We start from the raw sequence: 17,853 nt of genomic DNA, 5'->3' as shown, positions 1-17,853 counted from the left end.
TTTAGCCTACCTGTTGGGAATCTAAGTCTTTCAGGATATGATTTCCTTCCCCCCACCTAGAAGGTACCAAGCCTTATAGCTGAATGTGAGGGAACTATTTATAGTTCTAGCTTAGATTCTTTCATAAATTGGATCAGGTCAACCTTGCCCAGGTAAATATTTAGCTCACTTGTGATCCAAGAAAAGTTCATCTTCAGGGTTTCTTTCTCTTCCTTTTAAAACCATGCCATTGTCAGCACTTCCATCTCAAAGTGCCCCCAGTTTTTAGATTGTCTTCTCTTTTTCCTCATCAAATTAGAACTGATCAGTCCTATATCATCTTCTTAGATACTGGGCCCTTCGAAGGTTCTCAGGTGATAAAATGATCTAATAAGTAATTATTTTTCAAACTCAAATCATTCTTTTCCATTTTTCCAGCAATAGGAGTCAGGTGCGTGGCAAGCAGGAGGCCTTCAGTGAATAACAGACCAGATGATACTATAGTATAATCAGGTGGTGCACCCCACTCACCCACTCATCCCTACCATTGGCATATGTTCCTGGGTATGGATGTACAATACAGTGTTATGTCTGGTTTAAATTTATATAAGTGGAATTGTGCTAAGGATACTATTACAACTTTTTGCTCAACACATATTAATATCTGTGCATGCCATTGTCCATTTGATTGCTCCCAACTAATGCATGGTATTCCACAGTAAAAGCGTTTATCAGGTTTCTACTTGTTCTTAGAGTTCGTAGTGGGTTATGAACCTAGGTTGCCGCCAGCACTGCTCTGCAGCAAGCAACACTATCACCAACCTTGCAAGTGTGGCCCTCCTTTCCTGAGAGAGACTTCCTCTGGAGTAGACAGAGCAGTGGGATTTGGGGCTCACAGGACATGTTTAGTTTCACTAACTATAGTGTCAGATTAGTCTAGAGAATGGTTGTATTAGCTTAACACTCCCAACAGTAGTACATGTGGGTTCCAATTTTACCACATCATTGCTGATATTTGTAATTTTTTAGTTGTCAATACAGTAGGTGTAAATAATATCTTACGTTAGTTTTAACTTGGACTGCTTTTGTTTAGTCACTTGGGTTTTCTCTCTTATATACTGCTTAATCATAGTTCTTATTCTTTTTTTTCTAATGAGTTTCCTGTCTTTCTTGTTGATTTTCAAGAGTTTTTCATATATTCTAGCTATCAATTCATTTTCTTAGCCATAGTAAGCCCCTTCTTCTACCATCCTGCCACTTTTCTGTTACCATTTCTATGGTGTCCTTAATTTTTATGTAAGTAGATCCATTGAAATTTTCACCTTTAAGATTTGTATTTTTGAGTCCTAATGAATAGAAAGATCGTTGGAGCAGAATAGGAAATTCAGAAATAGAATCTAAGACATAAATATTTAGTATAAAATAACATTTAGCATTTCAAGAGAGTGGAAAGATTAATTTTTCAATATTTGGCATTTGAGTAATTAGGAAACCTTCTTGGCTTAGGGATAGGGAAGTAGGTCTCTACACTAAAATAAATTCAAGTTGGATCAGATATTTAAATATGAAAAGTGAGACCATAAAAATGCTCTCTCCACAGTGAACCTCCCATGAAATTCTATATTTTCAGTTCCTGGGAACTAGGACTGAGGACTTTGCCTTTGCTTATTCTTTTTTCTGTTTGGAGTGCCAACCACCGTTTGTTTAATTAGCAGTCTCCTTAAACCTGAAACATCTTGTAGGGCTTAGCCTCGTTGTCACCTTTCTGCGAAGTCTCTGAACCCTCTCGGGAAGCATTGCACATCTTCCTCTGCGCTGCCATTGTCCCTATGATGACACTGAATACAGTTTACACATTCATTTTCCATTACAGTTGGCCCCATGTGGCAGAATTAATTACCTAGAATTTACCCAGTGTGAAGCAGGAAAACAAGTAATCAAAAGAATAGGCTTAGTCTAGAAAGGAAGCTAGCACTCAAATTGAAGCAAGTACTGATTGATTGCATGAAACTTTGATTCTGAAGCCTATTGTGAGTGGGTGAAAGTTGATTGCTTTTAGGGGAGTGGTGACATCAAAGTGGTATTTCAAGATTAATCCAGCAGAAGAATAAAGAGAAGAATGAAAATTCGAGGAGATCTAGATGGCCATCTCAGTAATGTAGACATGTGGCATAATGGTGCTGAACTGGTGGGACTAGAAAAAGAGTGGATAAAACTGACATTGCACCAAAGAAGCAACAGGGCTTTGTAGCTGGTTGATTGTGAGTGGTGGGAGGAGGGAGGAGTCAAAGATGGCTTTTTGTGTGTGGAAGCTGACAGCCACTGTGCCTGTGGACAGGTCTTTGACTGACATAACTCAGCCTTGGGGTTTGGCCAAAGCAGAATTTTCAGGTGAATGATGGAAAGACGTAATTATTTGGGCTGCTCTATAGACCTGATTGTGGCTATTTGGAACTTAGATGGAGTGAGGTGATGGTGGAAGGAGGGCTTTATGCATACCATCCAGGTCATTCCAAGTCTTTCTGGAATGTCCAGGGGAAGATGAAAAAGAGGAGCTGCATTCATTCCTTCCTTCGCTTCAGTGTACTCACTTCAGAGGGTCCGCTACTCTAACTAACCTCAGCTCCACCTGATCCCCCAGCGCCTTCAGATTGGACAGCTGCTGCCTCCTGACCAGCCATGCTTGGCAGATGTAGATTTACTAAGACTATAGATCTCTTGTCACTTTCTGTTCTCTTTGCTCAATGGATAAACCAGGCTTTACCCACACCCACCCCCCAAAAAAGATATTACTGGTAAATAATGAGAAGTAAACACAGGAAGTAGAAGAGAATAAATAGAAAAACGCATGTGTGTGGCTCACATTTCTGCTCTTGTGGTGTTAGGTTTGCCATGACTTCTTAGTGATACTCGTTCTGCTCTCCTGGTAAAAGTCAGTTTCTTCATCTGTGGGGCTATCTTAGTCTGACCCTAGTCCCACTTTTTACAGTGTGCTTTGTTTGCAGACCCAAAGAGTTATTCCTTGAGACTAAATATTTAAAGTGGTAATGACCTTCATAGACTCACAGCTGTGGTCACTGCTGTCAAACCCATCTGCTTCTTGTCCCCTGCTTCTTTTTCTCATCACATTCCCTTTCCAGGGCAGAGCAGAGAAGAAGGCTGCTTCCTTGCCCTTCCTTTTCAGAAAACTCTGCTCTCTCCACAGTGGACCTCCCATAGAATTCTGTATTTTGATTTCCTGGGAACTAGGACTTGGGAGCCCCTAGTTCTCCATTCCTTAAGAGTTCAAAGACTGACATCTTGCACCTGTAAAGGATATTGAACCAAGGTTTTCAATTTCTCCCCCATAACCTCTGCCTTCTACAGAATTCTTGTAAGCTTTCTCATATTCCTTCAAAAGAATAATTTATAAAAGTCCAACATTATAGTTTTACAGTGTCAGAATAGCTTTTAAATTATAGAAACACAAGAAAATGGTGTGCTCTTAAATGGTGTGGTAAATTACCTGCCTTTCATCTCACTGTTGTGTGGGGGAAAGACTTACTGTCCCTCAACCCCCTACTTTCCTTGGAGCAATGATTTACTTAATCTAGGAATAAATTAGAGCTGAGTCCGTGGGAAGGAATCTACAGACCAGAAGGAACCCAAACATTGGCTTGTCCTCTCTGCATTTGCCCTCCCACTTTTTTTGGGCTGCAGCTGATCACGGGTTCCAAGGATGTAACTGTGACATCCACACCTGCCTTTGCCTTGCTTTGTCACTGGCCACTGTCACCAGCACACTTTTACTGGTATGTCCACTATGTGTGTGGTGTGTGTGTCTGTGTGTATTCTAAATTCATATCAGGCATTTAACTTACTAAATTGAATACTGTGGTGAGTTTCACCAAGGATGTCTTAACTTCTGAGTTGCATATTATTGGCTGTGTAGGTGGCTTATATAAAGTCATTTATTGCTTAGGCTTTCTTATTAATAAATAAACTTTAAACTTTTACCATTTTCTTAAGTCTTTTTTTTTTACCATTGGGAATAATGGCAACTTATAGAAAGTATATATGCTCAGAACGTTCTGTTCCCCAGCCTTGCTCTTAAATTGCCATGTGATGTGCTGATACATCTGAAAAAAATGATGAGAAATGGAGTAGGGAACAGTTTCTTTTTTAATCTGTTCTAATGTTTTCAGGATTTCTCTGAGAAGATTTCACAGTGGTCTTAAATGACAAGGTCCTCCTAAAGGTATGCAGTACTGAATGAGCTTTCTCCATAAATAGTCACATTTTTATTAAAAATTAATACACACATGAGCACGATCCCATATGCACACATACACACACTAAATTGTACCAGTGGTTATTTTAACTCACGTGCCCCTCAGTATCCTTAAAGAGGCTCATAAGGCATCCTGGCAGTATTTTCAGTTTATTTCACTTGCCATAATATCAGGCCATATGTAATCCACAGGAGGCTTATTTTCTATAAGTCTTCTTTGGTCTTCTAGAAGGTTTTGTTGAAATCAATTGTCTGTTGTTTAGAAGCTGAATTGAACTCCTATTAAAAGAAAGAGTTAGAGGACTATTCAATAAATAGTGTTGGGAAGATTGGAAAGATATGGGCAAAAAGTGAAACTAGATCACCTTCTTACACCATACACAAGAATAAACTCAAATGGATTAAAACTTAAATGTTATACTTGGAACCATAAAATCCTAAGAGAAAACATAGGCAGTAAAATCTTGGACATTCCTCATAGCAGTATTTTTCTGATATATCTCCTTGGGCAAGGGGGAAAAAAAGAAAAAAGAAACAAATGGAACTACATCAAACTAAAAAGTTTTGCACAGCAAAGGAAACCATTTAAAAAAATGAAAAGACAACACACTAAATGGGAGAATATATTCAACAATACATCTGATAAGAACTTAATATCCAAAATTTGTAAGGAACTTATAAACTCAACACTGAAAAAGACCCCAAATAATCCAGTTAAGAAATGGGCAAATGACCTGAATAGACACTTCTCCAAAGAAGACATACAGATGGCCAATAGACATATGAAAGGATGCTCTTCATTACTAATCATCAGAAAATGCAAATTAAGACCACAATGAGATAGCACCTCACTCCTGTCAGAATGGCTGACATCAAGAAATCAACAAACAAATGTTGGGTGAGGATGTGGAGAAAAGGGAATCCTCATCCACAGTTGGTGGGAATGCAGACTGGTGCAGCCACTGTGGAAAGCAGTAACTCTAAAAATGAAAAATGAGACTGCCTTATGACCAGCAATTCCACTTGTGGGAATATATCCAAAGAAAACTGAAACACTAATCTGAAAGAATATATGCACCCCTATGTTCATTGCAGCATTATATACAATAGCCAAGATTGGGAAGCAGCACAAGTATCCATCAGTAGATGAGTGGATTAAAAAGCTGTGGTACAGCCTTGCTGGTGCAGCTCAGTGGTTGAGCATTGACCTATGAACCAGAAGGTCATGCTTTGATTCTCAGTTGGGGCATATGCCTGGGTTGCAGGCTCAATCCCTAATTGGGGGCATGCAGGAGGCAGCTGATCAATGATTCTCTCTCATTGATGTTTCTCTCTCTCTCTCCCTCTCCCTTCCTTTCTGAAATCAATAATATCATAATAATAAAAGGCCAAGAGGCGTCATGACCAAAACGACCAAATGACTGGTCACCATGAAATGCATGGAGCACCTCTCGGGCCCTCCCCCGCGGCCCACAGGCTCCGATCGCAGTGGGCAGGTGGACGCGGCAAGGCAGGCGCAGCTGTGAACTCAGCTGCGAGTGTGGCAGGTGGGTGGGCGGGACCGCGAGATATCGCATGCTGGGCCTCTAGTGTATCTATAATAATAAAAGCGTAATATGCTAATTAGACCAGATGTCCTTCCAGATGACCTTCTGGATGAAGCCAGGGCTGTGAGGGAAGCCCGGGTCCTGGTGGGAAGCCGGTGCCAGCAACCAGGGGAAGAAAGGCCTACTCTTGCACTAATTTTGTGCATTGGGCCTCTAGCATATATATAAAAGAAAAGGGGGAAAGCTGTGGTACATTTACACAATGGAATACTATGTAGCCATAACAAAGAAGGAAATCTTGCCTTTTGAGACAGCATGGATGGGCCTGGAGAGTGCTATGCTAAGTGAAATAAACCAGTCAGAGAAAGATAAGTACCATATATGATTTTATTTATAAGTGGAATCTAAGGAACAAAATAAACTAACAAACAAAGCGGAGACAGACTCATGAATATAGTCAACAGACAGCTGGCTGGGGTTGGGGTTTGTTGGGGGCTGGGTGAGAAGGATGAAGGAATTAAGCAAAGAAAAAAGAAGAAAGACTCACTCTGGCTGGTGTGGCTCAATTGGTTGGAGTGTCATCCTGTATACCAAAAGGTGGTGGGTTCAATATTCAGTCAGGGCACATACCCAGGTTGCAGTTCAATCCCTGGGGGCAAGTGCAGGAGGCAACTGATGTTTCTTTCTCTCCCCCTCTTCTCTCTAAAATCAATTGTTTTTAAAAAAGCAAACTTTTAATGTACTTATACCTTTTTTTTTTTTAAGCAAAGAAAATCCCTAGATGGTTTGGCTCAGTGGATAGAGTGTTGGCCTGCAGACTGAAGGATCCCAGGTTCAATTCTGGTCACAGGCACATGCTCGGATTGTGGGTTCAATTCCCAGTAGGGGGCATGCAGGAGGCAGCCAATCAATGATTCTCTCTGATCACTGCTGCTTCACTGATGTTTCTATCTTTCCCTTCCTCTCTGAAGTCAATAAAAATATTTTTTAAACAAATTAAAAGTAAAGAAAGACTAATGGACACAGACAACAGTATGGCAATTGCCAGAGGATAGGGAGGTGAGGGGAGGTAAAAGAGGGTAAAGGGGGGATAAATGGTGATAAGAAACTTGACTTATGGGGGTAAATACACAATACAGTACACAAGTGATGTATTGTAGAATTGTATACCTGATACCTATATAATTTTATTAACCAATGTTACCCTAATACATTAAATTTTTTTAAAAGAGTCAGTGGACTGTATGAAATTGAGGGCCTTATAGGGGACAGTTTCAGTGTCTTTCTTCCTGAAAGTAAAAACATGAACTTCCTGATAGTATTAAGTTATGGGACCTCAATATTTTATGTAGAAACTAAAATAGTATATGACTTCCAAAGAGTCTAGAATCTTGGGGATGCCAGCCAAACTTGTACTAGTAATTTATAACTCTTGTCACTTCAGCTAAACTCTGAACTGTTGTGAAGCTGGAAAAAGAGCTATAGTTTTTGTGGTGTTTGAAGCAGAAAAGACTAGAATTAATAAAGCACACGGAGAGAACCTGAGTCTGAGCGTGAAAGAGCATGGAAGCACAGAGCCTAAGTGCAGAGGAAGGTGCCAGCATATGATTCTATCAAATCATCTGCACCAAAGTGATTTTTATCACATCTGTGTTTCCTTAAAAATAATTCTTACATCTTGATAATGGAGAAGGATATAAAGGAGAAATGGACATGAGCATCACCAAACTAGTAGACTTAGGGGTTCCTGACTATCTTTGCCTTAATGGTTGAGGCCCTAAGTCTAGATGACTCCTATTCATGCTGAGCTTTTCACTTGGGGGATAAGGCATTTACTCCTTAGGCTCACTAACCCTTGCTGCTTGTGCTTGGTTTCTCTAGAAGTGATCCACGACTTCAGAATGGAACACTGGCCTCTTCCCCTCTTCTTGTGATCAAGCCACTGGCCAACATTTATGTGGGGATGCCAATAAACCACCAGAAATCGGACTCTTCAGAGATGGACTCTGACTTGTCACCCAGCTGCAGGCTCAGTGACCTGAGCAGAGGGGGCAGCTTGGAGAGTCGAAGTAGCAGTTCTCGCTCCAGAAGTCTCACTTTGGTGAGTGATCGTTTCCTTTAATGCTTTGATGTGCTGTGGTTGGCTGGCTTTGCCCCAACTTCCTTCCCTTTAAGGAAGACCTTATCACATTATTTTGGGTCAAGTAGCTTGATGTTTTAGAATACTTGCTTTGTGAGATGGTATTTAATTTTTTTTTATATTTTCATTGATTTTTTACAGAGAGGGATAGAGAGTTAGAAACATCGATGAGAGAAACATTGATCAGCTGCCTCCTGCACACTCCCTATTGGGGATGTGCCCACAACCAAGGTACATGCCCTTGACCGGAATCGAACCCAGGACCCCTCAGTCCACAGGCCGACGCTCTATCCACTAAGCCAAACCGGTTAGGGCTGGCATTTAATTTTTAATCATCTTAAATTTTGCATAAATATAGAGCATTATCCACAACAGTGAAGAGAATCTCACTGTAGCCAATAACATGGCTGCTTAGACCCAGGGAAGTGACAAACTTAGGCAGGACCTGATGCCTTTCAGTTCAAAAGATCAGAGAGAAGTAAAGTGGAGGGATAGAAATGGGAGACATCTGTAATACTATCAACAATAAAATATACATATATATATTTAAAAAAAAACGATCTGAAGGAAGAGAAACTCCTCACATGGTAAAAACAAACTCACTTTAAAACAGATTTTTATCTCCTTTACAAATATAAATGCTTTTGTATTCCTTTATTTCAAATCCAGACTTACATACCATCAACAAGCTTTGGGAACTTTCATAAAAAGAGTATTCAGTTTTAAAGTTAAGAGATGACCTTTTTGTACTCCCCACTCCTCGGGATATCCATCTTTCAGGATTGAGACCTTTATATTCATAGAGGGAAGGACAAGAGGGAATTAACCTTCGATTTTACTTCTAGTGAAAACACGATTTTCCTTCAGATGCTCTGAGCCCTAAAATTAACCCCAATTATTAGGAGTCAGGGTATTTGGATTATTTTTTGCCTTTAACATTCATTTTCATATGTGCTGGCCTCTTGATAGAGAACTGAAATAATACCTGCCTTCTGTCTTCTCCTAGGAGAGAATTGATCCCAAGTATGTCCAGTGATTTGGACTTGGGGAAGGAAAGTTGCTACTTTGTATCTCCATTCTAATCTTGTATCTACATTCTTCATATTAACCACTTAATGCCTATTTTTACCAAATCCTATGTGGTAGCTCAAATTCACATGCTCCAAATAGGACCTGATTGATCTCTATAAGCATATCCATTGAGGTGTGGTATTCATTGACCATTCTATATGACCTACTGTGTCTTCTGTGTGTGTTATTTACACATCTGCTCAAATGTTGAAGCACTGTCCTAGGTGTTAAGGACACAACAGTAGAGCCTGCATTCTGGTGACTATGATCCATTATGACAGGACCGGTGTTGCAGATTGGCTTTCCAGCAGCAGATTCTGAGATGGAGGTTAGAGTACAGGAAGTTTATTAGGACTGTTCCTGGGATCAACATCTGGAAGGAAGAGGAGGCAGAACTGAGTGGAGAGAGAAGTTGAGCTGTGAAGTAGACCCAACGAAGGCCTTAGCTGTTGCTTAGAAAGCTCTGGGGCTGGGATAGCCCCTTAGTTGCCCCATTGGGTCAAGAGTGGAGCCTTCATACCCAGTCAGTGATCAGCCACTGGATGCAGGACCCCTCTGGAAGGAGGCATGACCTTGACAGTTTTTTCAGTTCAAGACAATTCCCAAGAGGACTGACAGTGGAGGGCCACCTTTCAGCAGCATTCCCATCAGATAGGATAGCAGTTTCTTCATTTCCAACGGGTGATCTGAGTGGCATGTCACACTGACTGACATGAAGGTTTAGCAGAAAATGAAAAGAGGTGCCTTGGAGGGATCGAAGCTGCCAGAGTGCCTGCAATATATCTTACCTGGAAGAAGCATGTATTCAGGTAGCTTACAGGATAGGGCCATATAAAATACAGCTCTTCATAGGATGTACGTGCAGGCAAATGGGATCTTAAAGTCTGTCGTCTGGCAAATTTAGAGAATATGCAACATGTTGACTCTTTGTCAAGATGTCATACATAGGAATACATCTTCAAAGACAAAAAAAAAGCTCTTTTTTAAAAGGAAGGCTATGACATTTCAGCTCCCAAGTCAAAGAAAAGTGGCTTATTATAAAACTTTTTATCATGGATATATTTTTTGGTAATATTCGATATTAGAACTATCATTAGGTTCATTGGTGGAAAAAACTATAAATCTCATACATTTATAAACACCAGGAAGTTAGTGTGGGTGACGTGAGAATAGCCTATGCCCTTCACTGCCTATGGTAGAAGGATTTTTTTTTGAGCCTTCAGTGTTGACCTGCATAGGTTTTACAATGGAGTTTAGTAGGGAGATCAGAGGACATTCCCCAAGGTATTTATAATTTTTCGTAAATCCAGAAAATATCCTTATACATTATTTTTAAGTTGCTTTTTTTCTTCACTAACCAATCAGTATCCTGAAAATCACCTCAGAATAGTATTAAACACAAGGGTATTAAAGACATGCCTGGGTTCAAATTCAAATTTGCCTGCCTTTGTAACCTGGGAAAGTTTTAATCACTCTCTTCATTAGTTACTTCCTTCACTGGTTAAAAGACAGGGGTGAATGGAATAATTGTTCCTCAAGGTGTATTTATATATATTATAAAGATAAAATGTCCAGCATCTAATCAGTGCTTATAATATCAGCTTCTCTTTTTCAAGTGCCCTATAACTTCAGGTAGAGCATGATTCCACTTCATCCTGCCATCATCACCTTGTTTGGGTCCATTTTTCCCCTGTTACATTTCTATCTCTTATCAGTAGTCTTCTGAATTTTTTCCTTTGACCACTAAAGATAAGATGGTAAAGGAAAACACCCCTCCCCCATTATCTCACAAATTTCTTAATTCTGCTGAGCTTACTATGGGCATCACTTTGAATTTAAATTAAAGAATGCCTGTCCTTTACAGTTATTTTCTATCCAGTAAAATCTTAAAGTAATACTGTAATGTGTTTGATTCATCTGTGTATTCATCATTGTATAGGACAAAGTAGAAACAGCAGTACAGATTCTACTTTTATGAAGCATATAATTGAATTACATTCTTACTAGTGTCCTGTGCATGGATTCGTGCACATGGAAAGGAAATTAATTAGAAGAAATATTTTAATATCGCTATTCACCCTTTCTCTATAATAGAAGTGTCAACCAAATTCACGATCGACAATGACAGATCAAAACACACACATGCAATTGGCACCAGCGAGAGCTTTATATGTGTCGCACATGCACGAGTCAACTTAGCCTTTGATATATATAGAATAAACTTGCTTAATTAGACCTGCTTTCTGATTTAGCTAAACTTTTTCCAGCCCAGTGAAGCACCCCAACTTCTCTTTCAGGTAATTGTCAGCAACACAGCAATAAATATCAACACGAAGCAGATTATTATTGTAGATCACGTAGGGAGAACAAAGGGTAAAATATTTTACTTAGCATTGTTTGACTATATTCTGTGCAGTGAGAAAACCTGAAGTCATTTTCAAGTTCCACCATTTCTTACTTCTTTTTAGTCAGGTCAAGTTTCTAAACTTTCTAAATCTTAGTTTTCTGGCAAATGAAAAGAAAATAGGATGCTACTGAGTCTCCTATCTACCTACTCCAGGACTTCTGTGAGGATCAAATGAGATGAGGCATGGGAAAATGCTTCACAAACATTTGGTTAAACAGTAAAATGTTTGCACCTGGCTATAAAGCAAGTCGTATTCCCCTGGCCTGAAGAAACTGCAAGGAGGCTAGTCACTAGGGAGAGGAAGCTGGGCATTGCTACGTGACGCCATTACCTGGCGTCCACAGCGACTGTTTCCGGGCTGGGCTGGGCTGTGGGCCGCATTTTGTGCCATGGGGTCTTGGCAGCATTGGCTGTGATTTGGTGGGGTGTCGCTTCGGGGTGGTGGTGGGGCCTGTGTCCCACTCAGGGGAAGCTGAGTGTTGGTTTGTCAGCACCAGGTCCATGGTGCCATTATTTTTAAATGGCCAGTGCACATCATGGCAGCTCCTGCGTTCAGAGCCTGCCCCCTGGTGGTCAGTGCAAATCATAGCTACTGGTTGTACAGATGGACACTTAGCCTTTTATATATCCTATATAATAAAGAGGTAATATGCAAATTGGCCCTCACGCCCTCACACAAGATGGCTGCCCCCATGTGGTCAAAGATGGCCACCATAAGATGGCCTGCAGGGGAGGGTAGTTGTGGGCGATCAGGCCAGCAGGGGAGGGCAGCTAGGGGCGATCAGGCCTGCAGGGGAGGGCAGTTGGGGGGACCAGGCCTGCAGGAGAAGGCAGTTGGGGGGGAGGGCAGTTAGGGGCAACCAGGCTGGCAGGGGAGGGCAGTTGGGGGCAACCAGACTGGCAGGGGAGGGCAGTTGGGGCAACCGGACTGGCAGGGGAGGGCAGTTGGGGGTTTCTGGGCCAGCAGGGGAGGGCAGTTGGGAGCAATTGGGTTGGCAGGGGAGCAGTTAGGCATCGATCAGGCTGGCAGTGGAGTGGTGATCAGGCTTGGGGGTGATCAGGCTGGCTGGCAGGCGAGCAATTGGGAGCCAGCAGTCCCAGATGGTGAGAGGGATGTCTGACTGCCAGACATCCCCCAAGGGGTCCCAGATTGGAGAGGGTGCAGGCTGGGCTGAGGGACAGCCTCTCCTCCCCCGCCCCGCTGTGCACGAATTTCGTGCACCAGGCCTCTAGTATGTATATATAGATGATATGTATATGATTGCATAATTTTGCCTTATACCCCACTTGACTACCTGTGTCTCACTCTGATAGAAGACACATTCCAGTAGTGTTGCAATACCTTCTACTTAGATCTGTTGACTATTTTCAAGCACCTTCCTATATTAAATAATTGAGCTAACTTTAGTTGTCATCGGTTATTTTTCCACAGTTGTGTATTTCCCTTAGACAGAACAGGATCATGGAGAAATCTGACATTTAATTTTATTTTATTTTTATTATTATTTTTTTAATCTTTATTGTTGAAAGTATTACATAGGTCCTCTTTTTTCCCCCCATTAAACTCTTCCAGCCTACTCCCATCCTCCCCTCTGCCCAGGCCCTCACCACCCCATTGTCTGTATCCATGGGTTATGCATATATGCATACAAGTTCATTGGTTGATCTCTTCCCACCCATCCACCCTCCCCTGCCTTCCCTCTGAGGTTCAACAGTCTGTTCATGCTTCTGTGTGTCTGGATCTATTTTGTTCATCAGTTTATGTTGTTCATTATATTCCACATATGAGTGAGATCATGTGATACTTATCTTTCTCTGACTGGATTATTTCGCTTAGCATAATGCTCTCCAGTTCCATCCATGGTAAGAGTTCTTTCTTTTTATTGCCATGTAGTATTCCATTGTGTAGATGTACCACAGTTTTTTTATCCTCTCATCTGCTGATGGGCACTTAGACTGTTTCCAAATCTTAGCTATTGTAAATTGTGCTGCTCTATGAACATAAGAGTGCATATATTCTTTCTGATCAGTGTTTCAGATTTCTTAGTATATATTCCTAGAAGTGGAATCACTGGGTCAAGTGGGAGTTCCATTTTTAATTTTTGAGGAAATTCCACACTGTTTTCCAAAATGGCTGCACCAGTCTTCATTTCCACCAGCAGTGTGCTGGGGTTCCCTCTTCTCCATAACCTCACCAACACTTGCCATTTGTTGATTTGTTGATGGTAGCCATTCTGACAGATGTGAGATGATATCTCATTGTCATTTTGGTTTGCATCTCTCTGATGACTAGTGACTTTGAGCATTTCTTCATATGTCTCTTGGACATCTGTATGTCCCCTTTGGAAAAGTGTCTATTTAGGTTCTTTGCCTATTTTTCAATTGGATAGTTTGTCTTTCTTTTGTTAAGTTGTATGAGTTCCCTATATATTTTGGAGATTAACCCCTTATTGGATGTATCATTGGCAAAAATGTTCTCCCTTGTAGTGGTTATTTTGTTGGTGGTTTCTTTTGCTGTGCAGACGCTTTTTATTTTGATGAAGTCCCATTTGTTTATTTTCTCCTTAGTTTTCATTGCCCTGGGAGATGTATCGGTAAACATATTGCTATGAGAGATATCTGAGATTTTGGTGCCTGTGGTTTCTTCTAGGACTTTTATGGTTTCACATCTTACATTTAAATCTTTTATCCATTTTGAGTCTACTCTTGTGTATGGTGTAAGTTGGTGGTCTAGCTTCATTTTTTTTGCATGTACCTGTCCAATTTTCCCAACACCATTTATTGAAGAGACGATCTCTACTCCATTGTATGCTCTTGCCTCCTTTTGACATTTATTTTAAATGGCAACTAAAGTTTTCCAAATAACTGTAGAACATTTGACTTTCACAAAGCACTCTCTTAGCATCTAGGTACCCTGAATCAGTGAACTATCTACACTGGTACAGATTCTTAAACTTAAAAAAAAAAAATTCTTACCCTCATACTGTATTTTTTGGGAGTCTAAATTTGGAGAGGAACTATATGATTTCATTTTAAATCACTGGGTCTTTTTATGACTTGTCTATTTAGAATGAGACTCAACCATAACAGTTTCTCAATTTTCTGTCCTTTAATTTTTGACCCCATAAAAGATTAGTAACAATGTTTTTAGGCCTCAGTATACCTCTTGGAAGGCTCTTTCAGTAAAAGATAACCTAGTTCCAACTGCAAGTATTTCTTTTAAGCAAAAGTTATTTTTTAAAAAAGATAAAAGACAATGCCTGATGTTACATGAGAGTATCCAAAAGTTTTTAAAAGCTTGTAATGTTGCCTGCTATATGACAGATCTTTGTTTGTTAGGAACTTTTCTCCTGAGCCAATGCAAGTTAAAAATTAAAATAGCTGCTTAAATAGAGTGGTCATGGCTATCCATTTAGGGAAGTGTGTGAAGTCACTCAAGAGGCTAGTTGTGTTCGTGTATGTATTTTGTTCTACTTATAAGGAATTCTTGTTCTGAACCTTTTCTAATGAAAGTTTTAATTAGAAGGAGAACAAATTGGCCAAATTCTGAAATACTTGACTTAGAGGATACCTTTTGAATGTATTTTTTCCTTTGAAATTTAAGAAGCTTTCATACAATACAAGGTAGCATGTCTTTGCAAAGTTGGTAGTGCAGTTCTAGAACCTAGTACCTCAAGAGGATTCAGATTCAAAATAAGAGATTCAAAAAGGATTCGGAGACCTTCATAATGATAGCTCTTTAAGGTGACAAAGGAAGCTTTGCGTGTGAGGTTTCCTATGTTCTTAACCTCTTAAGGCCAGTATCTCAAACACCTATGTATCTCATAAACACCTTGGATGCCACTGCCAGAGACAGAATGTTGCCTCCTTCCAGTGTTCTTTTTTTCTTCTTTACACTCCTATGTTCATAGCAGCATTATTTGCCTTAGCCAAGATCTGGAAATAGCCCAAGTGCACATCAGTGGATGAATGGTTAAAAAAGCTGTGGTGCAGTGACACCATGGAATACTTCCAGTGTTCTTTGGCTCATATTCTGAATGTAGACTTGAATGAAGTCTGCTCTTCCCTGCATGCACCTGGAGCTTCCTCTAGAAAAGAATATGCTTTGGCTAGTTGAAGAGTGGGATGCTCTTACTGCCCATAGGTCTTAAGAAATTAAGTAATATAGCTGCTTCTTTGGGATGGATTGAAAACATCCCAAAATCACAAGCATACCTCCTGTTCATTTTTATCTCTAACTTGGGCAAAAACAATGATCCAAATTCATTATTGAGTGTTTGGAAATTTAATATTCAACGAACTGTCACGTAACCCTCCTTCTCACTCAGCTGACAAATATTGTGGACCGAAAGTCACATAATGAGTCTGTGATCAGACAGCAGTTGTCCGCTCCTGATTAATCCCTTCCTTCTGCAGAGCCTTCAATGTCTTTAGGCCACACTCCTTAGTCATGGGATCAGAAGGCAAAGCCGGCAGGGGGAATGCTGTCTCCATGGTCAGGTTGGACTGGAGTCTGAGGAGCACACTAGAATCTGACACTCTTGTTGCTAGATGATCTCAAGGAGAGAAAACAGAACAGGCTGGAAAGGAGAAGCAGACCTGGTCAGGAGTAACCCCATCTTCCTTTCAGTTCTGTCTCCTTACCCAAATTGAACCAAAAACTTGCTGGTCAAAACAGCCATCTTAAGACAGCTTAAATAGCTTTTATAAAAGTTCAATAAACATTTAGTAAATGCTTACTACATATAAGAACTAATAGATGATGGAATAAAACCCGGTTTTAATCTTTCCAGGAACTCACGAGACAGCCAGGGGAAGCTCTAGGACAGTGTGACCCAAGCTTATGAGGGCTCTGGTATGGTATGGTGCCACGCACTATGGCAGCTCCATCTCGATCAAGATCTCTCTATAATATTGCCAGTTTAAGGCAGCCATGGGGCTCAACTGTAATCCTTCAAAGAAATTATTCTTAGATCTATAATCAAAACTGTACACATATTTCATCCCTTACTTGTTTGTTTGTGTCTCTTTCCGGCCAGAAGTACAGGTTTAAGTTAGCCAATAGTGAAAAATTACAACAATGACCAGTTAGAAAGAACCATAATTAAACCCCATCCTGGAACTGTGGGAAACGCCACATGCACTCAGGGTCTTTCTCATGAGGTTGCTGGAGTAAGTAGAGCATTTAAAGTTGTGTGAGGAACTACAAAGAGACTGACTTTTATTTTCTTCCTTCGGCCCTATTTTGCTTCGGCTGCAGGGCATTCTCTCATCAACTTAGCCTTGCTCAAGTGTCAGGGAGATCATTTTGGGGTCTGTAGGAAGAAAATGTGAATATCAAATCACACTCCTCCAGAGCAAATGCCCAAGGTTGCCTGCCTAGGAGACTACTGGTTAAGAGATCTTGGTTCATCTCAAGAACTCTTTTCAGCCATTATAATCATTCTTATGATTTATTTATTCACTTGGAATAGAGATGAGTCTGCTGGTCCTTTTCTTCTCCTTCACAAGGAGCTGCCACAATTGTCTTAGTCTGCAGTAAAACCAAATTTCTTCTTTTAAAAGAAAAGCAAAACAAAAGGAAAAGTTTAAGAGCTACAGTTAGTGGTTTTTTAAGGTAAGGGTTAGTTTAGTATGAGTATTTTAAGCCTTCTCAATTTTTTTGTTCAAACAAACAAGGGTTTTCTACCATTTCCAAAAAATAAATAAATAAATAAACACTCCTATCCCAAATCTTTACTCCCACAGGTATATCTAGGATTGTTGACTTTTCTAATTATTGGTTACATTCACTGGAAAGCTTTGTTATCCAACTTGTCAGGATATTCCTCTCAAAGTGCCAGTGGGAAATGGACATTTTCTGTCATCTGTGCAGGGTGCATAGGCACCAGCGGGAGGAGGAGGACTCTGTTCTCCTCACCGAGCCTTGGACAACGTGCATACATTTCCTTTGGTAGCTTTAGCATTTTTAATTTTCTAGTTTAAACATAGTCGAAATTACTTCTTCAAAACATACATATTCAGTAGAAATGTATGCACTTTTTCTCTTAAAGACTTGTAGCCATTACCTGAAGTCAACATGGCAGGCAGAATGTGTAACATATGGTTTCCTTTGTAATTCTTTTAGCATATGGAGATTTGTAGCCTTAAAGGGCTTCCTTTTACTCCACATTGATGCATTAAAAACACCATTTATAGAAAGGAAAGTTTAAAAAAATATGTCTGCTGTCAGCCTGCTACCTTCCAAATAATAGGGACAAACTTAGGGTTTCTTCAATGCAACCCTTCCCAAGAAAGCTATTGTTTTCGTTTATCCTCATTTTCTATCCACTTAGTTCTTTGGGAAATAAGTTAACAAATCCTGCTTCCAAAAGCACAACAGTCAGGCGGGGACCACCACTACTAGGATTCCAGCTTTCTTTCATCCTCCACATGGGCC

At 40.3% G+C, this 17,853-nt stretch overlaps 1 protein-coding gene across 1 annotated transcript in view; it reads left to right on the top strand.

Annotated features, from left to right (window-relative positions):
- Positions 1–17,853, top strand: part of PROSER2 (proline and serine rich 2) — a 44,796-nt gene that overhangs the window by 13,264 nt on the left and 13,679 nt on the right. Inside the window, exon 2 of the mRNA XM_080679411.1 lies at positions 7,678–7,897. Within this exon, the coding sequence (XP_080535537.1) occupies positions 7,760–7,897 (138 nt within the window). The 5' untranslated portion in view covers positions 7,678–7,759. The remainder of the gene's footprint in view (positions 1–7,677; positions 7,898–17,853) is intronic.

The sequence above is a fragment of the Plecotus auritus genome, assembly GCF_963455305.1.
Source record: "Plecotus auritus genome assembly, chromosome: 1".
In the NCBI taxonomy this organism is placed as follows: domain Eukaryota; kingdom Metazoa; phylum Chordata; class Mammalia; order Chiroptera; family Vespertilionidae; genus Plecotus; species Plecotus auritus.
This window is presented reverse-complemented; position numbering and strand designations above follow the sequence as displayed.